The 23,451-nt window shown below is 40.6% G+C and overlaps 1 protein-coding gene across 1 annotated transcript in view; it reads left to right on the top strand.

The window, feature by feature from the left end:
* The window catches only part of EIF2B3 (eukaryotic translation initiation factor 2B subunit gamma), a 97,156-nt gene that overhangs the window by 60,560 nt on the left and 13,145 nt on the right, over positions 1-23,451 (top strand). The window contains exons 6-9 of the mRNA XM_056497115.1: positions 6,816-6,946; positions 7,611-7,804; positions 11,315-11,392; positions 12,097-12,245. Of these exons, the coding sequence (XP_056353090.1) occupies positions 6,816-6,946; positions 7,611-7,804; positions 11,315-11,392; positions 12,097-12,245 (552 nt within the window). The remainder of the gene's footprint in view (positions 1-6,815; positions 6,947-7,610; positions 7,805-11,314; positions 11,393-12,096; positions 12,246-23,451) is intronic.

Raw genomic sequence — 23,451 nt, 5'->3', positions numbered from 1 at the left:
TGGGTGGCCTCCGACGGCCTCAGAGACTTTTGGTCAGAGAGAAGTTCTAAAAATGTCTAAACTTGCTGGCATTCCTGTGCAAAAGCTGTGTTAGCTGGGAGCTGTGGGGTGTTTCTGGCTGTTTGGCAAGTGGGCAGAGTTAAGGTTACTTAGATGACCTGAGCTGAGTGTGCACACACTTTCAAAGGATTTGAGTATGTAATTGAGGAGTTTTAATTTCTGTGGTCAATTTTTCAGAAAGCTGCCTTGTTTCCCAAAGGGCTTTTTGGCAGAAGTGGAAGTTAGATCCCTGCTCCTTTAACTGCATCCAGACTTGGTGGAACTTGAGAACAGCTTTTATGTGGTTTGCATCCATACCATCCCTTTCATACTTTGATCTGGTTCCTCTCCATGTTATGGTGTTTGTGACTGTCACTTGCGTGTCTTCTGCTTTCCCTCCATCATCTGGAATGTGGGGTTTTGGTGGTGATTCTGCAGTTTTGGGAACTCATTCATAAACTTGAGCCTGCAAAGCAAAGCCGTGCAGTTTTACTGGCTTGATGTGTAATGGCTTTTGAATGAGTCATGCACGTTCTTTTGAGCACTGGGAGTATGTTGCTGTCAGGCTCAAAGGTTTTAGTTAGAAGATAGTATGGAAAGACAAATGAAGCACAAATGCAGTCATGTGGAATTACCTTTTAGTAGACCATTTCTCGAAGTTTCCTTGTCTTCTCCCTAGGCTTTTAACTTCAAAAATAAGAGAAACAGACAATTAATTAATATGAAATTGTGGCTGGGTGTGAGAAATGTATTTACTCTTTTTGTGGTCCGAATTTTGAGAGTAGAACGGGAGAAATAGAACATAGCAAGATACAACAGATGTTTAACGTTGTGATGAGTGCTGCAGGTTATTGAATTAAGCACAATTAATTGCCTGGTAGTTCATTGGCTTGCCTGGTTACTTCGGAGTTTTCCTTTATTGTATTTGGTCTTGGGTACACCAAACAAAGGCAAAAGGATTAGTGCAAGATGTAAAGGCAGAATTAGCCTTCTGCAGAGATGCGGCACACCCTGGAGATTTATCACTTGATTTTTTTTCCTTTTGTATGTAGTCCTTCTCTGCTTTCTCTGCATTCTTAGCATGTCTCAAAAATTCCAGCATTTTTAGTAATGAATCAGTGAGAAGAAGGGGAAAACTCCTGTAATTCCTTTTTCCATTGTGCTTGTTAAAACAGCGTTGTGGGAAATGGACCCAAACACTGTCTTTTAAGTGGTGTTGAGTCTGAGGCAGGTGGTATTAACTCAGGACTGCATTAACTCTTTTCAAATCTCTTTCCTGTTTCCTTGAGGAAACATGCCTGGTATATATATGTGGCATGGGCTGTTTGCCTGCCTCTTGCATTGACATTTTAATTTGGTCCATGATATAAATATCATTTCCCTAATCCCCCTTGCCCTGACCCTGTTTTGTCTGTTTTGTCTTTTCTTCAAAGTGAGTTGACTTTTTTTTTTCTTGAAGGAGGGGGGAGGAGATGGGAATGGTGGCTGGCTGCTCTAGTTTGGAGCATTAAATGCTCAGGGAAAAAATCTCAGAGTAACTGTTGTTTCTTTCTTTGTATTCACATGGAAATTTTTAATCTCCATCAAAGGATCAGGAGAAAATAACGTTGAGATTCAACAAGAGAGCTCCCAGCTTACATGGAATTTTTAAATGTTATTTGGCTTTATCCTTTAAACGATGAGAACCATGAACTGTGTACCTACAGGGTTCAGAATTAACTTTTCTCTTTCTTCCAACACACCCTCTTTTTTTTTTTCTTCTTCCCTCCGTTTTTCTTACATCTTTATTGTTCTGTATAAACATGCCTTTCTGGCCAAAACTGTAAGTTGCCTTAGGATTTGTTTAGTTGTATTTATGTATACATTTCTAACATTAATTATGAGCACCAGTCTGAAATACAGCCTCATGTTCTTTTGATGTGATCTGAAGAATCTCTGTTGAAGGCCATGGAGCTAAGATCAGAACCCAATCCAGTGTATGCTTGCTTAGCTGTACAAGAGCTAACATTTGCCTGTTTAAAAAAAAATAATATTCAAATAGGTATAAAAGGGTTAATGATCTGCTTGTTTGTAGTGGGGAATCACAAACATTATCTGCACCTGTAGATGTAGCTGGTTGAGCTGGCAGTGATAGCAAGGAAAGCCCCCTGCAACTACCCATGGAGGGTAACAGCAGATTTCACAGGTGGATGCTGACAGCAACAGTAGATTTCATGCTTCATCACAGATTAATAAAACAGGGAGGATATTAGAATGCTAATACTCATTAATACTATTTTATGGTGTTTAACATTAAACATGGAAAATGAAAATGAATGACAGCCGGTAAATGGAACTGACAGCTGTGTTCAGGGTGTCTGAAGCTGGTGAGAATTAGCTGGAGGAAGCTGAAGCTGTGGATGCTCCTATTCCTGCTGTGGATCAAGCTAAACAGCACCTACAGTTACCCAGATTTGTGCAAGGTCACCTAAACTTAGATTCAAATAGACTCTTCTGTTATTGCAAAATATTTTATGAGATCCCTCTCCTTACCATCATTGATCAGAACCATTATTTTCTGTGTCCTATGACAGAATCTCCAGCAAGACACATACCTAAGAGCAGAAATCACAGCCCATTAAAGCATAATTGTGAAATCATTTTTTGTCTTTTTTTAAAGGGATGGTATTAGGGTTTTTTTTCCTCCAAAACTTTTCTTGTGTTTCAGTTGGCTACATTGTTCTTCATTTCTTGCTGAAGTTTCAATAAGCTTTATCCCAGAGGCAGTTGCATTTCAGCAACAAGTAAAAGTTGGCCCTCTGTGGGCCATAATGTAATGTAATATAATATAACATACATAGAAACAAACTTAATTCTGCCATGTTGTAGACTGTTTTAAGTTTATTTTTGGTTTAAAATCTCTGAAAACCTCTGCATGGCTGTGTTTAAATATTAAGCTTATTGACCTAGGGTGTTTTCTCCCAATGTTCTTTCTCAAGTAAAATTTTTTAATTTAGCATGAACCTTACCTGTGCCTTTACTGAGGCGCAAAAATCTGAGAAACACTGGGAATACATAGAGTGCACAGGGACCAGGGATAAAGACATTCTAAAGTTGTAATTATATTTTTCTGGTAATAACAGTACTTGATAAAATAACAGTTTTCTGACCAAATAACCATTTTTGCACCTTAATGTTTTAGGTTTTAAATAAAATTAACCTTGAATATTTTAGGTTTATATTGCCTGACTCTAAGTCTGCAATCCACGTAGCTGACTGGAGGTAACTGATGTGTGCTCTAAGCTCTTAGGTACATTTAATTTGAATTTTCCAGGAGGTTCTTTTGATTTTTAAATATTTCATCTTCACTTGAATTCCCAGGTTTTTTCTTGCACTTGCACCATGAAATTCAACTGCCCAGATGTCTTCATTTCCCCCACTTATGCACCATCTCTTTCTAAAACCCCCTGTAGTTGTGACCTGCTGCATGAATGGCAGATTCCATGCCAGAGATACTTCTTTTTGCATGCTTAAAATCTGATCAGTATCAACCCCTCTCAAAATTGCTGCCAACTCTTCTTCTCAGGATACTGGAGTCACATAAGGTTTTTCAGGGATTGGTGTGTCCTCCTCTCTTTGTTTACAAGCAGACATTTAACAGCACTCTCCATCTTTGGTGGTTCCATTGAAAACCTGCTACTTTCTATTGGGATGAAAACAGACATATAGAACTCCAAAAATCAAAGTTTAGGGAATGAAAAGTCATGAAAAAGGGCCTGTCACTTGGGCTAGATTTTATGAAAATATATTTATTTTGGCAAATGTTTCTCAAAGGCAGGTTCATGTTTATGCTTTCTACCGTCTGGAGTTTGCTCTGAGGTGTCAAGAGCATGCTTACTCCACGTTGGCTTAGAACTGGATTTCTGCCAAAATTCTGTGTGCCCTGCTCTCCTTCCGCTCACCCCTTTAGTTTCTTTCTCCTGCTTGTAGTAGATTTTTCCTTCTGTGGATCTCAGTGCATATTTCATTTTCATTTCTTGGTGCTAATGAAAACAACGAGCTTTAGAAACCAGGGGGCTCCAAGTTTTAAAATTTGAAGAGAATAAAAAAAGATGCTTTCTTCAGCTTATACAGTCTTACGTTTATTTCTTCTTAATATAGGCATGTGAAGTTCGGGATTTGATTATAAGGATTTTAAATACACTAGACCACAAACCTTTTTTGTTTGTCTTCTTCTGTAAATAAGTTACAGACCAATTGGTTCTTCCAAACTCCTGCTAATTTTTCTTCCTTGATGAAGGGTCTTCAGTCCCTCTACATCTCCTTTGATATAAATTCCTTTCCTAGTTCCAGCTAGATGCTTGGTTTCTCCTGCCGTTGATGGTCATATAATAGTCTCACACTATCATTTAGTGTATCTTAATTTGCAAGATCTATTGCAAAAAATCCCCAAATCTTTCTCACAGAGGGCCTTACTGTGTATTTTTACTACCTTCCAAAGGCAAATTCCTTTAATGTTGAATATAAATTACTTCAACAGCAAGCAGAGGCAAACCTTCCTGGTTTTCCTTTTCCAGTAAGAAGGATGTGTTTCTGAGCCACATCTTATGGATGACCCAGAGATTTGCTCCACCTTTGGCAAAGGAATGTGGCTAGCACTTCAGAGAATTGCAGGAAAGCTTCAGGAGTTTGGCCAAGAAAGATTAAACCATCAAAAACCAAGCAAAACTGCAAAACTTTGTCTTTTCCCCTTTCCACTGCTTTCATTTCCTACCGTGTTGTGTTGTCCTCTGCATCAGACTATTTAAGACTGCCAAATACTTGGGTATTTTATAGGTAATATATCTTATAAATGCCATAGCCAGCCTCTGAGGGAAACAGAGGATTGTCGGTTTTGGATGAAGTATAAAACCCAAGCAGGAAATCATTGCTGAATGGCACAGCTGCAGGCAAACACTGTGAGCTAGTAAAGTGCCCATCTGCACAGCCGCACGTGTGTGGGAGCGCGGGGCCGGCGCGGCCGTGGCAGAGCGCGCCTGTAAGTGGTTAGCAGGCAGAAACTCAGTGATTAGAGAATGGGGTGGTTTGCTTCATTAGTTCCTGAAATACAGCTATCTGAAGGTGATTATAATCTTATTTTCAAGCAGGAGGAGAGACTAAAGACTAGAGGTTGTTCTTGTCTGTAATGAAACATGAAAACAAAATTTCAGAGGTGGGCTGCAGGATGGAGGATGTGACACGACCTGCACTGAAGGACTGAAGAAAAAGTTTGTCAAGAAAAAGAAACACACTGTATTTGTTCATAGGGCTGAACTGGCAATCACATCTGAATGTTCTCTTCAAAGCTAGAGACAGGAAAGACTGTTTTGGTCCTTAGGTCTACTTCACTATCATTGACCTGAACAGGGGCCTGGGTGGGCTTTGAGCTGGTCTTAAAGTTTGAACTGTGTAAGATCCCCCTTTGCTAGAGATTTTGCCAACCAAAACAATTTTCACTGTACCCATTCTTGTACTTGCCTTTCGTAATTTAATCTATTAGTTAGTTCCTAGTTTTGCTGTCTTCCATTCTAAACAACTCCTCTTTCTTTGTGGGTTATTATTTGTTGAGTTCCTCTAGCCAAACTCACTGTGTTAGTTCTCCCAAGCCTTCCTCTGAAGTTTAGCACTTCCTCTTGCACATGCCAAGTTTGAGTTCATTTTCCGCATGATTTTCCCAAGTACTACTTTAAATAATCCACAACTCAGTAACTAAATTGAGATTGTTAAAATAATGAAACAACAACAATAAAGATCTTTTAAGACTGCACTCCAACTGTAAAAACTGTTGATTTGGGGTTTTTTCCCAAATACTTCATTGAAAAATAAAATTTTCTTCTCATAGTCAAAATTAAATCAGCAGGATTGTAATCCCATTGTACAATAGACTTTCTACATTCATATTTGTCTTTTGGGGGTTTTGGTTGATTCCTTGCAATGAATAAATCAATGCAAGAGTAGAGATAATCTAGTGATTGGGACCCTTTTTTAAGGCATAGGTATCTTGAGATAAAACCCCTCGTGATTTCCTCACCTCCTACTACTGGGGTATCAGAATGAATGTAATAAAAGTTGAAATCTATACTAGGGGAAGATGAGTGTATTGCCAGCTGAAGCCTCTGGAAGCTTTCTGTTCACTTACATGTTTTGTATTGGAGCATCTAAAGAGCATTAAAGACTTGGGACCTTAACTGAAATGTCCTAATTTCTCTTGGTTAAAGGATTGAGTCTTTAAAATGTTCTGGATGTATAATTTGAGAAGGAATATCATTAATGTATGTGTCATAAAAATTTAAATTTAAGGATTTGATATTTCAAATATCCTTGAGTAATTCCATATTTTTATCACAAAGAACAGGAGCTGCTTTGGTTTTTCCTATGTGGGCACTTTATTCTCTCTTTTCCTGTCAATTGATGCCATTTATTAAGCTACATAAAGGGACTTCAGTTTTTGTCATTACAATGTTGGTACTTTCTGCATTCCATCTGCACACAAATATGAATTGTAGGATGATGACAAATTATAGTTATCTCTGTTAAAATATAGGGGATATAGTTCTAAAAATGAAACTTTTTCCTCATTTTGAATATTTCTTTATATTTTAATGCATTGAGGAAGCAGGTGACATAGGGACATTGTCTTAATATCTTGCCATTTTGATTCATCCTCATGAAGTGTGCAAAATGTCTGATGATGTTATGCAAAGAAAATGAAGACATAAGTCTTAGCATTCACAGACTTCATGTATCTCTTTATTCAGGACAATCACATCTCTCCGGAGTGAACTGATTCCACATCTGGTTAGGAAACAGTTTTCTTCTGCTGCATCATTGCAGCAAGGACTAGACAACAAAGAAGAGGACCAAAAGAAAAAAGAGCAAGCATCCCTAGGTCAGTACAATATCAAACATTTGGGTTTATGGATGTTTTAAAGCACATATGCTACAGCTGAGTTTTGAAGTAGAGTACAGAACTAGCCTGAAACACTGTTTTAGTGATTCAGCTGTTCTTTCCTCAGCAGAGGAAGCTTTTTTTCCTAGCAAAATTTCTAGTAGATTTCTTTTTCGAACAGTATTGTGTACTGTATAAATTCTTTTGTTCTCCCTTATTTTGGTGTAAACCATAAGCAAATCAGCTAGGGGTTCTTTAGTTGTTTTTTTTTTCTGGAAAAAAGTTAGATTAATTTTTGAAAATGTAATTTCAGGAGGGACTACCTAAAATTGGATAGGACAACAGACTAAGCCTTAACCACCCTGCAGTGGGAACTGGACAGGATCTCAGATCCTGGAATTTATTTTTAGCATTTCTTCTGTCTCCTTGTGTAACCTTGGGCAAAACATTGCATCTGTCCTGGTTCCTTAAATCACACCTGCAGAATAAAAATAAGCACTTACTCACTACATGTGATAAAATCTGTTAATGATTGCTGAGTATCTAGCCATGGAGATGAGGTGAGGCAAAGATTTCCCTTCACCAACAGTATTTTAATAGTATTCCTCTTCAGAAAGTATTTCATTAAATCCTGTCTAACTTCATGCATGTGTGTGTTCTCCAGACATTTATAGTTTCATAAAGGAAGATAATAGCTTGCTGAAACCTGCTCCAGATAACTCTTGTTGGAATGATCATAGAGGAGATATGAATGAAACTCTCCACGAAGGAAAAGTGCGCTGCTACGTCCATATCATGAAGGAGGGGCTGTGCTACCGAGTGAATACTCTTGGGCTGTACATTGAAGCCAACAGGCAGGTGAGGAAAATACACAAGTGCCACCTGGGAATACAGCAGTACTTACAGGACATTTCACCCTGCAGGAGTGACTCCCTGTGATACAGCTGAGGAGTATGTGGGAATTGAACCAGTGCCACGTTATCCAGGCACATCACCCTACTGCTTGCTGGATCCGGGATGTGAGGCCAGGAAATAGTTCTGTCTCTGACTGACTCTAGATTTGATGTAGCTGAGAAAACCCTCACCCTACACACTCTTGTGGTTTTTTGGGAGCAGCAAGATCTGCAGCCAAAGAGCCATGAAGTGTGGAAAATAAGAATGGAAGTAGCTTTGAATAGCTCATTTCATCAATGTCCTCTATGTCCTAAAACCTGTAAGGAGTGCAATAAGGAAAGACTCAAGATTTCTGGTAGTGAGGCTGGAAGGGTGATAAAGTTGTATTGAGAATTCTGGAAGTGGTCACTGCCTTGCCTTTGCTCTCAGACTGAGTTGATTTCTTTTTGACAACATTAATGGATTAATTCATGCAAACCAGAATTGCAGAATGGCAGCACGAGTTTGCACACTGGAGCTCTTTCTTCTTGATGCATGTAGAGTAACACAGAAATAAAGTGATTTGCTTTGTGATTAGGGAGATGAGGAAGAAAGGCAGCACTGCTGTGAGAAAGAGAAAACTTCCCCAAAAATACAGGAACAAGAGTGCCCAAAGGGTTAAGGGAGAATACCTCTTGCTAAGGGAAGTAAGTGTGCATGTACATTTGGCAGCAGCCACTTCAGTAAAAAGTTATTGAGTTAAGCCTGTCAGACTCCATGTGGGTTTTTTGTGTTGGTTTTTTGTTTTTGGTTGGGTTTTTTTAAACCTAAATATTCTACATTTTGGTTAGTTCAGGAAATACGTTTGCTCCTGGGTGGTACAAAGAATTAGTGTTTTGAAGTCACATTGGGGCCTTCAAAGTTGGAAAGGATTTTCTTTGAATTTTGAGCTTTTTCAGGATGGTAAAATTTCTAAGGAAGCTATGTGGAGGTAAAACATAAAATGGAGCTTAATGAGGAGTTGTGAGAAAGTAGTTCCTTTTTTCAGTGCCACTGCATTTTGTTTCTCTTGCTAATCCTCATAAAAGATGCACATTTAATTTGATGGGTGGGTGGGGTTACCTGTTTTGTTGGTCTCTAAGGAAGATTTTGGGTGTTCAGTTTGCTGAACTTTGACAGACCAGATTCTGAGCCCCTTGCTGCAAAGTTGGGACCTGTAACTTTGAGGTCCCAAAGGACAGACTCACACAGCAGTAGCAGTCCAGTCCAGTAGCTGTGGGAAGGAATGGCGTCCTAACCCATTGCCCTTCTGGTGAGGAAACACTTTGCTCACATCATTTCACTTCCAGCTGGGTTTCTGGATGCCTGCAGCCTGTGTGTGGGCAGGTGGGTTCAGGAGGGAGTTATCTTCAATAGCAGGAAATAGTTTCTTTGTAAGATGAATTAAATCCAAACACATCTTAAACCTTCCCTTGACCCAGGCACTCCCTCTGACTCCTGCCCCCAGTCTAACCTTTCTTTTCAGAACAAAATGCTTGAGCTTGTAGCTTTCGTGGGTTACCCCTCAGGCTGCACTACCACTGACTGATTCTAATAAGGGCTTTGCTCTGGCCAGTAAAACCCTGTATTTATTTCACCACACCACCTTTCCACTGACGAGGGCAAGAGCCTTTCTTCATTTTTTCCCCCCTCCTGTAGATCAGCACTGGATAGTAGGAATCTTTCCAACCTATGCTGTAGGTATTCTTTAGTGTGTGTTCCTCTCTTGGTCTTTGTGTCAGGTGACACGTCAGGACAACATCCCTTCACCCAGCCAGCACCATCCAGGCAGATTTGCCTCGTTTATGGTGGTCTGGGAACCTGGTGGTTTTCTGTAGGGCCTTCACTTTGGACTAAAGGATCTAATCTACCCTTGCTTTTTAAAAAATAAACAAAATCCAAGTCTAGTAGGAAGGACCAACTTCAAGATGTAAAGAGCTACAGATATGAAAATGTCTGCTGGGGACAACAGGAAAATTGAAATGATAGCTCAGAAATGTGAGTTCATGTGATCCCATCTTCTTCAGTGAAGATCTGTGGGATTTGCTTTTTGAGGTTCACTCCTTAGCCATCAGCTCTTATTATCCCAGCTTTCTAAGGAAGTCATTTTACACAATTGTACTGTGTAGCAGTTTCTTAATAGCAGCTTTGGAAATTGCTGGCAACATGCAGCCAAATTTAACAGAGCAATAGAGATCTCTTAGAGATAAGCTTTTCTAAGAGTTTTGTAAAAATAGGTGCTTAGGTAGAAAAAAGGGAGACTTACTTAATGAGTGCTGCTTCCTCTCTTGAGGCGAACCCAGTTGCACCATCACTGTGCTGAGACTCCAGATGACCTCCCAGAGGGACAGTCAGTGCCCACATCCTGGCTGGCCAAGCAGTGTGTGCAGACTCCACACCAGCCCCACACATGCTGCCTCTCATTCAGCCATGCAGTTTGCTGTGACACAGACCTCTTAGCCACCATACATCCATGTCTCCTGTATTCCTTTGGCTGCCATCTCTGTCCTACAAGGAGACACCATACCTTGCATCACCCCTGCCAGGAACTGTGTAGCACTTGTCTGTGCTTTGCTGCAAGGCTCCCACCTGCCCTGACATCCCCATCCATGCTGCCATCACTTCTGTGGTGTGTGACCTTGGCCTCAGCCTGACACCAGGAGATGGAGGATGCCTCAGGCTGCTCTTTCACCCACAAAAGGAGGAATGATGGAGTGATCCATCCTCCTACAATGCTGGCTCCCCTTCCTTTCAGGAGCCAGTTCAGAATTGCTCTCCATGGATTTGTTCTTGGCTACCTCATAGGCTGTGTCTCTTTATTAGCACTGCTGCTCTGTCTGCATATCTAACACCTGCCTTCTCCCTGTCAAGAGCCTTTTCTTGTGCAGCTTTCTATCACCTGTAATAGCCACTTGATCAACTTTAGTTTCTTTCTACTTAAATATCAGAAATACAGTTTTGTTGCCCATGCCTCAGAATACTGTCTTATGGAGTAGGCTGGACACTGTCACCTTTTTATGCCAGTTTACTGATTTATATTTGTTATTACTTGCTTCCCTCCCTTGCTTTGCTGGACAGTGTAGAACATGCTGAGCTGCATTTGGAATGGCAGATGCTGGACATTGTGATAGCATACAGGATGTCACTGTGTTCAGCTGGAGCCAGCCTGCTTGCTGCTGCTGATCCACTGCTTCTCCACAGGTGGGAATCTGAGTTGAAAGAAGACATGTAGTGCACTGTGGTAGCAGTGTACTATCTCCTTTAGAAAAGTGGGAGATGATAAATCACACACAGCTGGTGGACATTTGAAATGCAGTGACCTACCTTTTCCATAAGTTAAAATTTTTATGGCAAATGCAGTAGTGCAATGGAAACTAAAGCTGTCTTTGAGTTGTTTATGTAACTTGGGGGTACAGCCCTATCATGTTAATTTGTGCTGTGGGTTTTTTCATGCAGGTTCCCAAATTATTGCTTAATCTGGGTCTGGAAGAGCCATTGGTTCATGGGTCTGCACAGATCACTGATAGAGGCATGGTGAGTGTTCCCTTTTCCCTTCTCTTCTCTTTCAGTAGTTTGCAACCATCTTGTTTCAAGAACTGCTTGCTAAAATTCAGTCCCACTATTGGAAGTGAAGCCAAGTTCTGAAGTGTGGAATGGTGGAACATAGGTGATACAGCCCAGAGTCTTCTAAAGGTTCACCCATGGGTTCCTGCCTTTCAGTCTCTCTCTTTTAAAATGTTTGGTAAAAAGTCTATCTTACTCCCAAGTCAGGCACTGCAGCCTCTTGTTCCCTAATGACAGTTCCTGGTAGTTGAGCAGTTTGCCTCCCTAAGGACACCAAACCCAGAAGGGATCAGTACTTCAGTTTTGTTTCTTGCTAACACATTTTGGTTGAATACCAGCTTCAAGCCTCCCTTTGACAAGTCTCACTGGGCAAACCTGAGTGAAACAAGTGAGTACCAGTAGGGCTGTGCCTACCATGCTTATCTTTCTGCATGAATCCTACAGAGCCAGATCCACTAATGAAGTTCTACCAAGCTAGCAGGCCTTGGGAAGACTGTCTGCCTATGGGGTAGCCCCTAAATTTTCAGGTCTTTCCTCTGCCAAGGGTCTCTCAGGGTGGAGCAGGATAAACTTTATTGATGGATGCTTGAGACATGCTTTGGGAGAGGTATGTGGAGAACACATACTGGAGAATTCCAATTTTTTTTTGCTAGTTCTGTTCTTTTCTTCCCTAGGTTGGATCAGACAGTATCATTGGGTCATCCACACAAATTGGGGAGAAGACATCCATCAAACACTCCATCATTGGCAGCATGTGTACCATAAAAGGCAAAGTTAAGATAACAAACTGTATCATCATGAATTCTGTTACAATTGAGGAAGGGTAGGTTACCTTTTTGTACCTTAATTCCCTAGATTTGCAGTTTCTTTTTCTAGATAGATCCTGAGTCAGTAATTTTTGCCCTGGAAATAATCCTCAGCCAGAAGAGATGATACCAGGAGGTATGTTTCCAAAGACAAGTAACAAATAAGTCTCTATAAGCAGCCCAGAAGTGCCCAACTGAAATGAACTAACAAGAGGGCTGCAGTCTTGGAACATAAATTTCTTTTTACAGTAGATCATGTCATCTTCAGAATGTGTAAGTTAGTTGAGTGGATATATGTGTCTGTATGAGCTTGTATATCATTCTTCCAAGCTTTATTTTAGTGGCTGGATCAGTGAGTATGCCTAAAATATTTGAGGCACAAAGCATATTTTAAAGTAGTATTCTTGCCAGTTAGAAATGTTCTTCTCACATTGGAACATTACAGCTTCACCTAAAATGTCATTTTCTTTGGCTCTTTTTTGTCATCCTGCAGCCTTTACATTACCATTGCCTATGCTGAGTAATAGAATAAATTAATAAACTTTTCAAAGAGAAAATCTGCCAGCTAGTAGAGGTTTCTCATGCACTAAAGACACTGACTAAATAGTTAGCCTTGAGCTGTACATTTCCAAATGTGGGAAAAGTGGCCTGTCTGTAACTGTTGATGTCTGCATGCCCCCATCTTTCCATACATGCTGGCTTCCTGTGGATGTCAGTGGAAAGGAAACTGCTGATTGAGTCTGTGCAGACCTGTATAAATTCTCTGCTCCTTCATGGCTTGAGGTTTGCTTAGGGCCTCAGGAAAAAGGCCAAACTCTTAAAAAATGCCAAGTTGGCTCTGAAAGTTGCATATCTGAAAAACATAAAACCCCAAAGGATGTGGGGTCTATGGAGGATACTACTGTTACATAACTAAATTACAGGTAAGTATGGTACCTTACCACAAAGTGTTTGTCTTTAATAGAAATCCACAGTAATTTCAAGCACATCATAAATCAGAATTCCATTGAGTATAGAAAATAGCTGGTTTCCAGTTCAATCACAGATGGATCCAGCATGGCTGTATCACAAGCACTACTGTCATAAAAAGTAGAGGAACCTCTCTTATTTGATCATGAGACCCTCTGTCATTTTGATTAATGAATTGATGCCACAATGATAATGATATGGTTTTGCATATGAGGTCAGCAGCTCTACCATTAGATCTGCAGAGGCAGCTAAGTGTATAAATAGCACTGTTTTTATGAAGAGTCCCAAATCATCTTGTGTTTGTCTGCATTGGCATTTAGTAGTGTTCTAAATCCTAAATCGATCCCAGAGCTGTTATGTTAAGCATTTCACAAAATTCCACAAGCATCGTAAAGTTGGTGATACATTATTTTTAAGAGAGATAAACTGACTTTTGGGGTAACATTTTTGTGAATTCTAGAAAACAATGTGATCCCTAGTCACTCTTGGTGAAAACAATATAGCCACCAAAGAGTGAAAAACCTCACAGTCCCAGGGGTTTGCCCCCTTTAACTGCTCTATGGTTACTGCATGCTGAAGCACTGGAGTCAAATTTGCAATTATTCCTCTCCAGCCAGAATTAAGACTATAGAGCCTGGCTCTTTATTGCAAAGCATAATGTAATTAATATTATGTATATCTGCACAGATACTGAGCTGATAAATTATTTCTTATTGCATCATGGTAAGTCTTAAGGTTAGGGGGGCATGAAGTCATGAATACACAGGTAGTGAGAAACAAATACTCTTGCTGCTCAGTTTTGAAAGAAACCTTGCTTGCAGTGAAGGATTTCTATGTATTTTTTAATGTATTTGACTCTCTTTCATTACTTTGGTTAAATCTGATGGATTTTTATTAAAATGCTAATCATTCTTACTCATGTTGATGGATCCATTTGCAACAGGTGGATAAATTATATGTGGTTTTGCTTTAAATTGTCCACAGTGGACAACTCGTTACAATCACCTCTTCTCCCAAGTGTCTCTAAAACAGCTCAAGCTTTATCTAATCACAGCTTCAGAAAATGTCTTCATCTCTTATTGGAAAGTCAGTATGTGTTGGCTGATATGGGTCAGAATGAGCATAATAAAGTGCCTTGACAGATCTAATCCTTTTTTTTTTTGCACAGCAGATGTCCTACAAATGAGCCAGTTTTACCAACTAAGGTATATTAGTATATTAGAAACTTCTGAAATTGCATTGAGAAGTGGATAAAAACTGTGTCATTGAAAGAATATACATTTTAATGCTGACATGAGCAGCTCAACCAGACTAATGGTCTACTGTAATAATGCCCAAGTCAAATGTGAAAGTGGTAACTGAAGGCCATTCCCAGGACTGTTCATGGCAGTAACACCAACTTGAAGCAGTAGGCTGAGAAGACTGCAGTAGGACACTTATGGAAAAGACAAAGATGTATAGATAACTCAGAAGAAAGATCAGATAAATCTTTTCTTTTAAAGTTGGGATACTGAGAACACCCAAATGCAAAAATTGCTCTGCATTCTAAGTTCATTTATCACAAGCTACATGGCACTGCCTTGCCTCTTCCATCACCTCCAGCTTCTCTGGGTTGAATCTTTCTTTTTTTTCCCCCTCAGCTGCAAAACTGATCTGAGCAGCTTCACTTCACTATGTCAATATAGAAAAAACAAAATTAACAAACAAACAAAACTCACCAAAAGTTAAATTTAAAATGTTTATCTCTAGGTAGTTTTCCTATAATGTGATTGAGTATCCTGTGCTGTAATTCCTGCAGTGTCAAGATCCACAAATTATATCTCCAAACAAAAAAAAAAAAAAGCTTTGTAATAGCTACACCACATTTAATACCAGCTTCTGAAATGGATAAATTCTTGCTGTGCAGGTGGGAAAACCACAAGGTGCTTAGAACAAAAGCAGGTATCTCTTGTTAGGCAGTGTTTGCCTCATTATTGGAGGAGCAGAGGTCATGGCCTAGGTGATGATAACTTTTCCAACTGAATGGATCAAGTATCTGGGGTTAGTTTGGACAGTCCATTGCATACTGTTTGCAAGTTATGATCTGTCCTCCAGCAATGGCTGGTGCATTTGATACTCTGGGGTACCAGAAGCTGGATTTTTTTGTTTGCTTTGGTGTGTAGGGCTTCTGTTACATTATATATGTCTCCTGTGAAGTGATTTGAGTAGATATGAATCCCCCCTTAGAAGAGATTACAGGGGATTAAAGAAGTTAGTAACAGGGCAAAATAATTGGTAGTCCTTTCTTAATGTGTTTCCCACTGTGCAGATAATTCTTCCATCAATGAGACAGTAAAATAGCAAAGATTACATATGTGCTGAATGATGGACATACTTGACCAAGCTGGGAGGGATGTAATTTATACAACAGCACAAGTGCTGAGAGATGCTGACTGCCCAGGTGACAGGCTGCAGTGGCAAAACCGTTCTTTTTTCCCTCTGGATGGCTCCCTAGAGCTCAGTGACAAATGACTGCACTGAGTTACATAGTTGGAGAAAATCTACTAATCGAGCTAAAATCATAGGTCACTTGAAAACTTCGTCTGTGTGGATGTTCCTGCAGTAGCTGTGTGTGTCCTTAGTGTCTGTAGTGGCTCAGGACTGCCCCTTCTCTTTGCCCTGTTTTCATCAGGGGTGCAGCAGCACAACACGGTCCCTGCATTGCTGCATCTTTGGTGCAGGAGTCCCCTCAATGTAGCTCTCTTGCAAAGGGGCAGCTGTAACACCCACAGACTGACTGAAGCTGGTTTGCCCAGGGGAACTGTGCCATTTGCAAATGGAAAGAAGTGCCTGGTAGATTTAATCCCCTGATAAGCAGGGCTGGCAGAGGAGAAGGTTGAGATACTCAATGACTTTTTTGGTCTTGTTCTTCACTGTCAGTCTCTCTTCCCACAGGTTTATGGACCATAATACATATGATCAGACATAATACTAATCAGAGGGCTGGAGCACTTCTCCTGTGCAGACTGAAAGAGCTGGGGTTAGTCAGGAGAGAAGGCTCCAGGGACACCTCATTGTGGCCTCTCAGAATTTAAAGAGGGCTTATGAAATGGTTACAGACTTTTCAGACTGGCCTGCTGCAATAGGATAAGGGCTAATGGCTTTAAACTAAAAGAAGGTAGAGTTAGACTAGATATAAGGAAGAAATTGTTTACTGTGAGGGTTTTGAGGCATTGGCACAAGTTGCCCAGAGAAGTTGGAACTGGAATATCCCTGGAAATGTTCAAGGCCAGGCTGGGTGGGGTCCTGATCAACCTGGTCTAACTAAAGATGTCCCTGCTTATTAAGGGGGCGTGGATTTTGTAGTCTTTAAAGGTCCTTTCCAACCCAAATTACTCTGTGGTTCTATAACTTTGTTTCATTTTATAAGCTTAGGCATACTTGTCTGTTTTGAAATGGGACCTAGGTATGGATAGATTAATTTAATTCTGGTTTTTGTTTTAGCAGTCAGTGGCTTGGTTTTTATCAAACATTGGCTTTATTTATAACAGTCTTGTTGTTTTACTTAGTGTGCTACCTTCTGGCACTAATTGCTCTGGTCATACAGGACCTTGTGCTGAAGCACTCTGAACATTACAGATAATATTAACAGGAAAAACATGTTGAATCCTTTATTCCATCCCTGCAGATAAATATTTCAACATTTCTTGTTTGTTAGTAAAACTATCCCAGTGTATGCACTTACTGGAAGGAGCTTGGCCATTTTATGTGCACATTATATCCTTTTTACTTGGTCATGGAAAATGAATGTTTCCCTGGTAAAGATTCAGGGGAGGGGATTGTAGTGAAAAAAATCTGTTAGTTGAGAAGGCAAGCATGAAAAGCTCAGAAAAATACTGAGTCTACTGTAAGCCATGCTTTGAAAAGTCTTGTTAATATGGTGGTAGTTAGTACCATAAGGATTCTGTGGTAGATACAGCCTGAAATGAAGTATTTTTCTGCTTTTTTTTTTTTTTCATGGAAATACAGGAAAAGCATTCTGCTTCAAATGATGTTTTCATGGAAATCATAAATAGGGTGCTCTGATTATCAGAGAGAGCAGATGACCCACAAGGTTTCACCTAGGTTTCACCTCCACAGAAAGAAAGTACCAGATCTTAACAGAGCAACCAAGGAAGCTAACCTGTCTCACCTGTAATTTTTCCAGAAAAACTGTGTCCCAAACTGGGAGTAGGAGTGGGAAAAGGAAGGAGTTCCCTCCAGAAAGGAGTTTGCAGCAAACAGTTGCCAGATAGATAGATGATGTAGTGGGCAGTTTGTTCAGGAACTGTAAGAGTAGGGTTGCAGGTGTGATTGAGGTTTTTGAGTTTGTACAGGGGCAGGAATCATTGAACAATAGCCTCATATCTTTGTAAAGTTTACATTGTGTTGTTGGAACTACATACAAACATACTGCCCAAAAGAGCTGAACTGAACTGAACTGAACTGAACTGAACTGAACTGAACTGAACTTATCTGAACTGCTGAAGTTCCCCATGTGGCACATGGCTAAGGTCACCTCTTGGAAAGGAAAGGGGTTAAAAAGACAAGCAGACATGTTTTGGGTCAGGCTGCACTGTGATGCCAGCAAATTGCAAAGTGTTGCAGCATCAGGAAACTTGGAATGCAAGGGAGGTGACACCAAAGGCTTCGAGTTACAAACTGCAGGGAGGTGATGTGAATGTTGAGGACAGAGGGAAAGTTAGAAGAGTCCCATGGGAAGATGTGGTAAACCTTGGGGAGTTCTGACTGCTTGGGCAGAAGGAATAGGCTGGAGTAAAAATTAGTGTGGACTAAAGTACCCAGGTACGTGAAGAAATAAAATATTTTGTCAGCCAAAACTAGCATCATCCTCCTTCGGTCATGTGAAGACAGTAAGTTGCACACTGGATTTTGTTAAAGGTGTTCTGGGTACCTGTGTGAAAGTAGGTGGACAGATGCTGTAACTCTGCTGAGAGAGGGGACTGGAGAGAGACCACGTGTGACTGGTTAAGGCTACTCTAGTTTACCACATGTCTTCAATTTATTGCTACTTTCTATGAGAAAATGTACAAAGGAAGAAAACAACAAGCAAGGCGAGCTGGATTGACTACTAACTGCAGATTGATTGTGAAGTTTATTGGTTGTTTCCTCAATAGTGCCAAATCAGCACCTGATGTAGAAACAGTCAGCAGTTTGAAGAAAGTTCTAATTAAAACCAGGGTGGAATTGAGTCTTTATGGGGGTTCAGTGCATAAGTAGTCTTTTTCCCCTTGGACAATGGCAGTACAAAGGAATGATCCTATTGCCAAGGCAACATATTTAACAGTACATAACCTCATGAAAAGGAAGGAGGAGGTGAAGTTATTTCCAGCACCATAGTTTGCAAAGCTGAAAATAAAAATCTGCTTATGCTGAAATTTCCCAAACATTTTGTATCTTGAACCATTTTTAAGATGGCTATTGTCTCCTGGACACTTTGTCTGGTGCTGCCAATTGGCTCCCTGCCTCCCTAGAAAGAAGAACAAGTTTAGAATAGATATTGCAGAAAGCTCATGAAAAGGGAGAACTTCATTCAGCAAAAGCACATGTTCATCTTAAATATATGGATAAAGTATATCATGGATATGGATAAAAATTAAATTCATGAAGAAAAACTATGTGTATTGTAGTCCCTGCCTGTAAAAAGGGGTCTTATTTCTCTTGATTATGTAGCAGTCCTTGCTGTCACACCTCTTGATTTAAATTGTGAACATTTTTGGTCAGGAATTATAATTTTCATTCTACTTTTGAATTCACTGCTCATGCTATTGTAAGATACTGAATAGAGACAACCTCTGGCTAGCAGAATTTGCTTTCAGGAAGATAAATTGAGGAAGAAAGTGCAAAGTAGGAAACTAGTAAGTAGGAAGTTGTGGAGCTACTTGTGGAACTGGTTTTCAATTGCTTTCAACTGCAGTCAAATTCTACTGTATCTAATATATTGAGGAAATTTCTCATATTATACCTGTTATCTTATGAGTGTCTGAAACATTATTACTAGCAGGTTCTCAAAAAAAAATTCTTTTGGCTAGCTTCCTGGTACATCAATCTGTCTTAAATAAATCACCTGTTCTTTCATCTCAGATGCAGATGTTTCCCCGATAGTGCATAGCTCATCCCAGTTTTCCAAACATCTTGTACATCAAATGTTGAACTTAAAGCACAGATGAGCCCTGAAAAGTGGGATTTTAAAATATTCCCTCTCATTCTGCTGATCTGCTTCTTCAGGTGGACAGGGTTATGTCTGACTTCAGAGCTATAAATAACCTCCTGTCTCTTGCTAACCACATGGGTCTAATTGAAGAGAATGGAGATTTGTCACAGGCAGCTGATTTCTGTTGGATTTTGGTGGGAATCTGTGTGTGAATGTCTCCGATGCTATTTGAAATCTTCTCCCACTTGAGTATGGAAGAAGAAGAAATTATCACACATTGTGCCTCTTAAGTTCCTGAGGAGACAAGGGTTGGACAAGTTCAGCTGGGATCTAAGAAGCCAGGTTCACTTTTAAAGGTGACATTTACAAAAATCTTTTTCATGTCAATCTAGCTCACATGATATGAAAACTGACTTAACCAGTAATGTCTTATGAAGGGCCACAGCTCTCAACCCAGAACTGTGCTTCAAAAACCCCAGAGAAAGTGTTCTTTACTGTGCCTGTTACTTCACTCAGTCTGACCGTGTAAGCTGGTGGAAAGTGAAGCAAACCCAGAGGTGATAGTGAACATATAATTTTCCTTCTTTGTTTCCTTCACATAGACATGAGTAGCTTTTCCTGGCCATCAGTGAAGTGTCTGTAAAATCCCACTCTGCAAAAGAAAATCCAGAGGGGTTTCCTGGTATAAACTCCTTGCAGCAAACTTTTGCTGAAGTGTGCAACCCTGAGCTTACAGCTACATAAAAGGCCACCAATTTGTTTGTTCCAAGACCAGATAGATGTAACTGAAGTTCCAGAGGTGAGGCATGACCTTCCTGACGACCTCCCCCCGCACCCTAAGTTTCACTTAATAAAACACATTAAGGTAGGTTTGAGGCAATCCTTTAAGGTCAGTTGAACCTTCACTGGAAAATACGAGTGCTGGCAAGTATATGCAATATGTAATGCAAAATGTTTAGGGTGTGGGGAAGAAGCGTAAAGGAGCCATACCACAGTGATGAGCTTGGCTAGAAAAGAGACATGAAACAAGTTCCTTAGTGAAAACACCCTCAGAGACGGGCGAAGAATTTAGAGGGGTTGGTAGAATGATTTTGTTACCCCCAAGGGGAAAAACAGGAGATCAAAGCCCAAATTCACTTACGAATGCTTGCTTTGAAATGTATCTATAAATTATAGCATGTACTGCTGGCATCTATTGTAGGCTTTGGTATTTACTTGAGTGTATAACGTGAGATTCATAGTGCCCGGAGTTCTTGTGTTTGTGTGTAAAAGCATATTGGTGTGTAAAGCATGTTGGCAAAGGCTACATTTTAGATTCCCAAATTCCCTGATAGTGTTTTTGCCTCTCCCCTGGTTTCCCATGGTGTTTGTGATCATGAGTCCCAGCCACCAGCTCACTAGCTCACAGGGGATTCCTTCAGGGGTTGCTGGTAGGTTTCAGAATACTCCCTGACTCCTTGCCACCTCTCAGTGGTGTTAAGGTGCCTGTGGTGGCTGTTATCTTCTTGGTCAGGGCAGAGGGGTTGTTGCTCCCAGGGGAATTCACATCTGTTACCCCTCAGTCAGCAAAGTAGCTGCTGAGGCATGTCACCCTTTGCTTTTAACTCCCATGTCAGTCTCTGTGTTTCGTAGCTCATCTGGAGGCGCGAGAGACCCGACTTCTTGGCACGGCAGAGCAGTACCAACAGGCTGTCCTAGGCTTTGTGCTCCAGGCTTGCTTTCTTGTGAGTCTACAGTTTTAAGCATTGCATTATAGACACCTCATTTGCTTTGCTGCCCAACAGAGATTATGTCAGGGTTTTGGCACAATTGGATTAAAGTACCAGGCCTGGATAACTTCCATTGGCATTTCAGAAGATTTGCTGTAAGGCAAACCTGTGACATTCATACCTTCCTAAGCTTGCACAACCAGGGTGAGAGCTGCAGTTGAGGTCTTGACCTCAGTTACTTAAGCCCCTTTCTCCCAGGAGCGTTCATCACTTTAATCACAGAGTCCTAAATAATCAGTGGGTAGCCTGTAATTAGGGGGTTGTGTCTTGGATTCCTGCTGCCTGCTCCCGGTGTGCTGAGCACTGCGTATTTTGATTTCCCGTTCCCCCAAAGGATGTTTGATCTCAGATTTACACTTTAGAAAATTAAGAAGGGTACAGCACCTCAGTCCCCTGGCAATCTTCCTGCTTTCAGTGGTAGGTGCCTTGCTTTGCCTGAGTATCACAGTGCTGCAGCGATTGACACACTTGATTTAAGAGTTTGATTTACAGACCGATACTCGGGCTGAAAGTCAGCAGTTCCAGGGCTGCATAAATCAGCCTGTCTCTGGGATTAATACTTCCTTATTTATAATTTCGACAGGAGATGGAATTCTTTCCCAATTCTTTACATTTCTTTCAGATGTAATCGACCACCCTGTCCTTTGGTTTAAAGCTATGTGACTTTGCCACAAATAGAGGGAGGGGAAAGTAAGCCGAGTCCAGGAATTGCTGTGCTATAAAAGCTCCATATTGTGTGCTCTTGGACTTTGCTTTCTCCCAGTTTCCTTCAAGCCCACACAAGAGATGGACTTGAGGTTTTTTTGGCTTTCTTCCCCTCCCCCCTCCCTCCATACATACGCTGACCTTTTAGAAAAATAAATAAAAGATAAAGAAGGACCTGGAATGTTGCAGAATGTGTGTACATTTTGCTCTCTGTTGTTTTCTGCTGGGATTAGTTGTTTACAATGGGGGAGAGAGGGAGGGCAGAGGAAGGGAGGTCTGTGGCCTTAACTGAAATTAGTGGCATTTCAGAGTGATCTTGTTAGGTGGTCTGCAGTTTAAAGACCTAAATCCTTGTAATCCCCCCATGCCTCCTTGGCCACTACTCCTTTTGCTCTTGTTCTCTCACTTTCAAAAAAACCCACCCCAAAGTCAGGCTCTGTCTCTCAGATGCAGGCACGTAGCGGACACACAGACGTAGGCGCGCACTCTCTCATATGCTCCCATTTGCACGTTGTACCTGTAGAACAAATTAATGCTTCAGCTACATCTGTTCCCACTACAGGACTGGGCTTGTAAAAATGTTCTCTCTAGAATGCAGACGCACACTGAATATTTTTATTTATTTTCTGAAAAACACCCAGCTGCCAGACTTTCAGTTTGTGATTACACTTAAAACAAATTCAAATTGAAATTTCAGCCGTAAATCAAATGCCCCAAATTAGTTCCTCTTGTGGGTTTGAACATGCTCTTTGGATTTTAAGGTCAGGAGATATCCGTTTTCACCGTGCTGAAAAGTTTAAAAATATACTGCATTTTCAGGGGAAAAAATAAATATGGTTTGCATTATAAAAGAGTATATCAATGTGTGCGTATGCGCACACACACCAGAGTTGATGAAGCTGGATGCTGTCAGAGCACCTTTGAGGGCTAATAGCACCTAATTGTTATGGAAGGCAGGAACTGTGGTGGCAGTTTAGCCACGGAGAATATAGCAGTACCCTGAGTTCTGATATTTACCCTGTAAGAGAATAAAAGTTTATTCCTTACTCTTCAACCTGAAAAAAATAGTAAAAATTAAATAAACACACAAAATACTTCTCTTGGCAGGCTTTATAACTTTTTTTTTTTAAGTAAAAAGGCATTTACAAGTGGTTTCAAAATGGCTGTGTTACATCTGTCAGCGGGTGAAGGGAACACCCACAAATTGTGTTTTTATCTCTTGAAGTTTTGTTCCACTTGAGCAATAAAAGCCGGATTTGCTGCTGGTTTGTGTGATTGGGGTAATCTGAGCGTTGAGTATGGCTTTAAAACTTCTGCAGTTGGTAGGGTTTATAAGTTTTAAGAAACTCCTGGGGTGGTGGAGTTCTTGGGTTTTGTTTTACCCTGGCACCAGGGAAGGGTTGATTTGCAAGCACCTGGCACAGACAAGTTCATCTTGGTTCCCTGGCCTGTCCCTCCCAAAAAATGGTTTGGCAGGAACCCCCATTATCTTTGATGTTAATGTCATCAGCAGTTTCTTGGTTACAGTGCTATTCTTTCTCGGGGAGTTGAAAGCCTATGCTCAAGCAGGCTCTGAACACACATGCA

Source organism: Oenanthe melanoleuca, chromosome 8, assembly GCF_029582105.1.
Source record: "Oenanthe melanoleuca isolate GR-GAL-2019-014 chromosome 8, OMel1.0, whole genome shotgun sequence".
Classification (NCBI taxonomy): Eukaryota; Metazoa; Chordata; class Aves; order Passeriformes; family Muscicapidae; genus Oenanthe; species Oenanthe melanoleuca.
The sequence above is the reverse complement of the archived record's forward strand: the minus strand, read 5'-3'. Positions and strand labels throughout refer to the sequence as shown.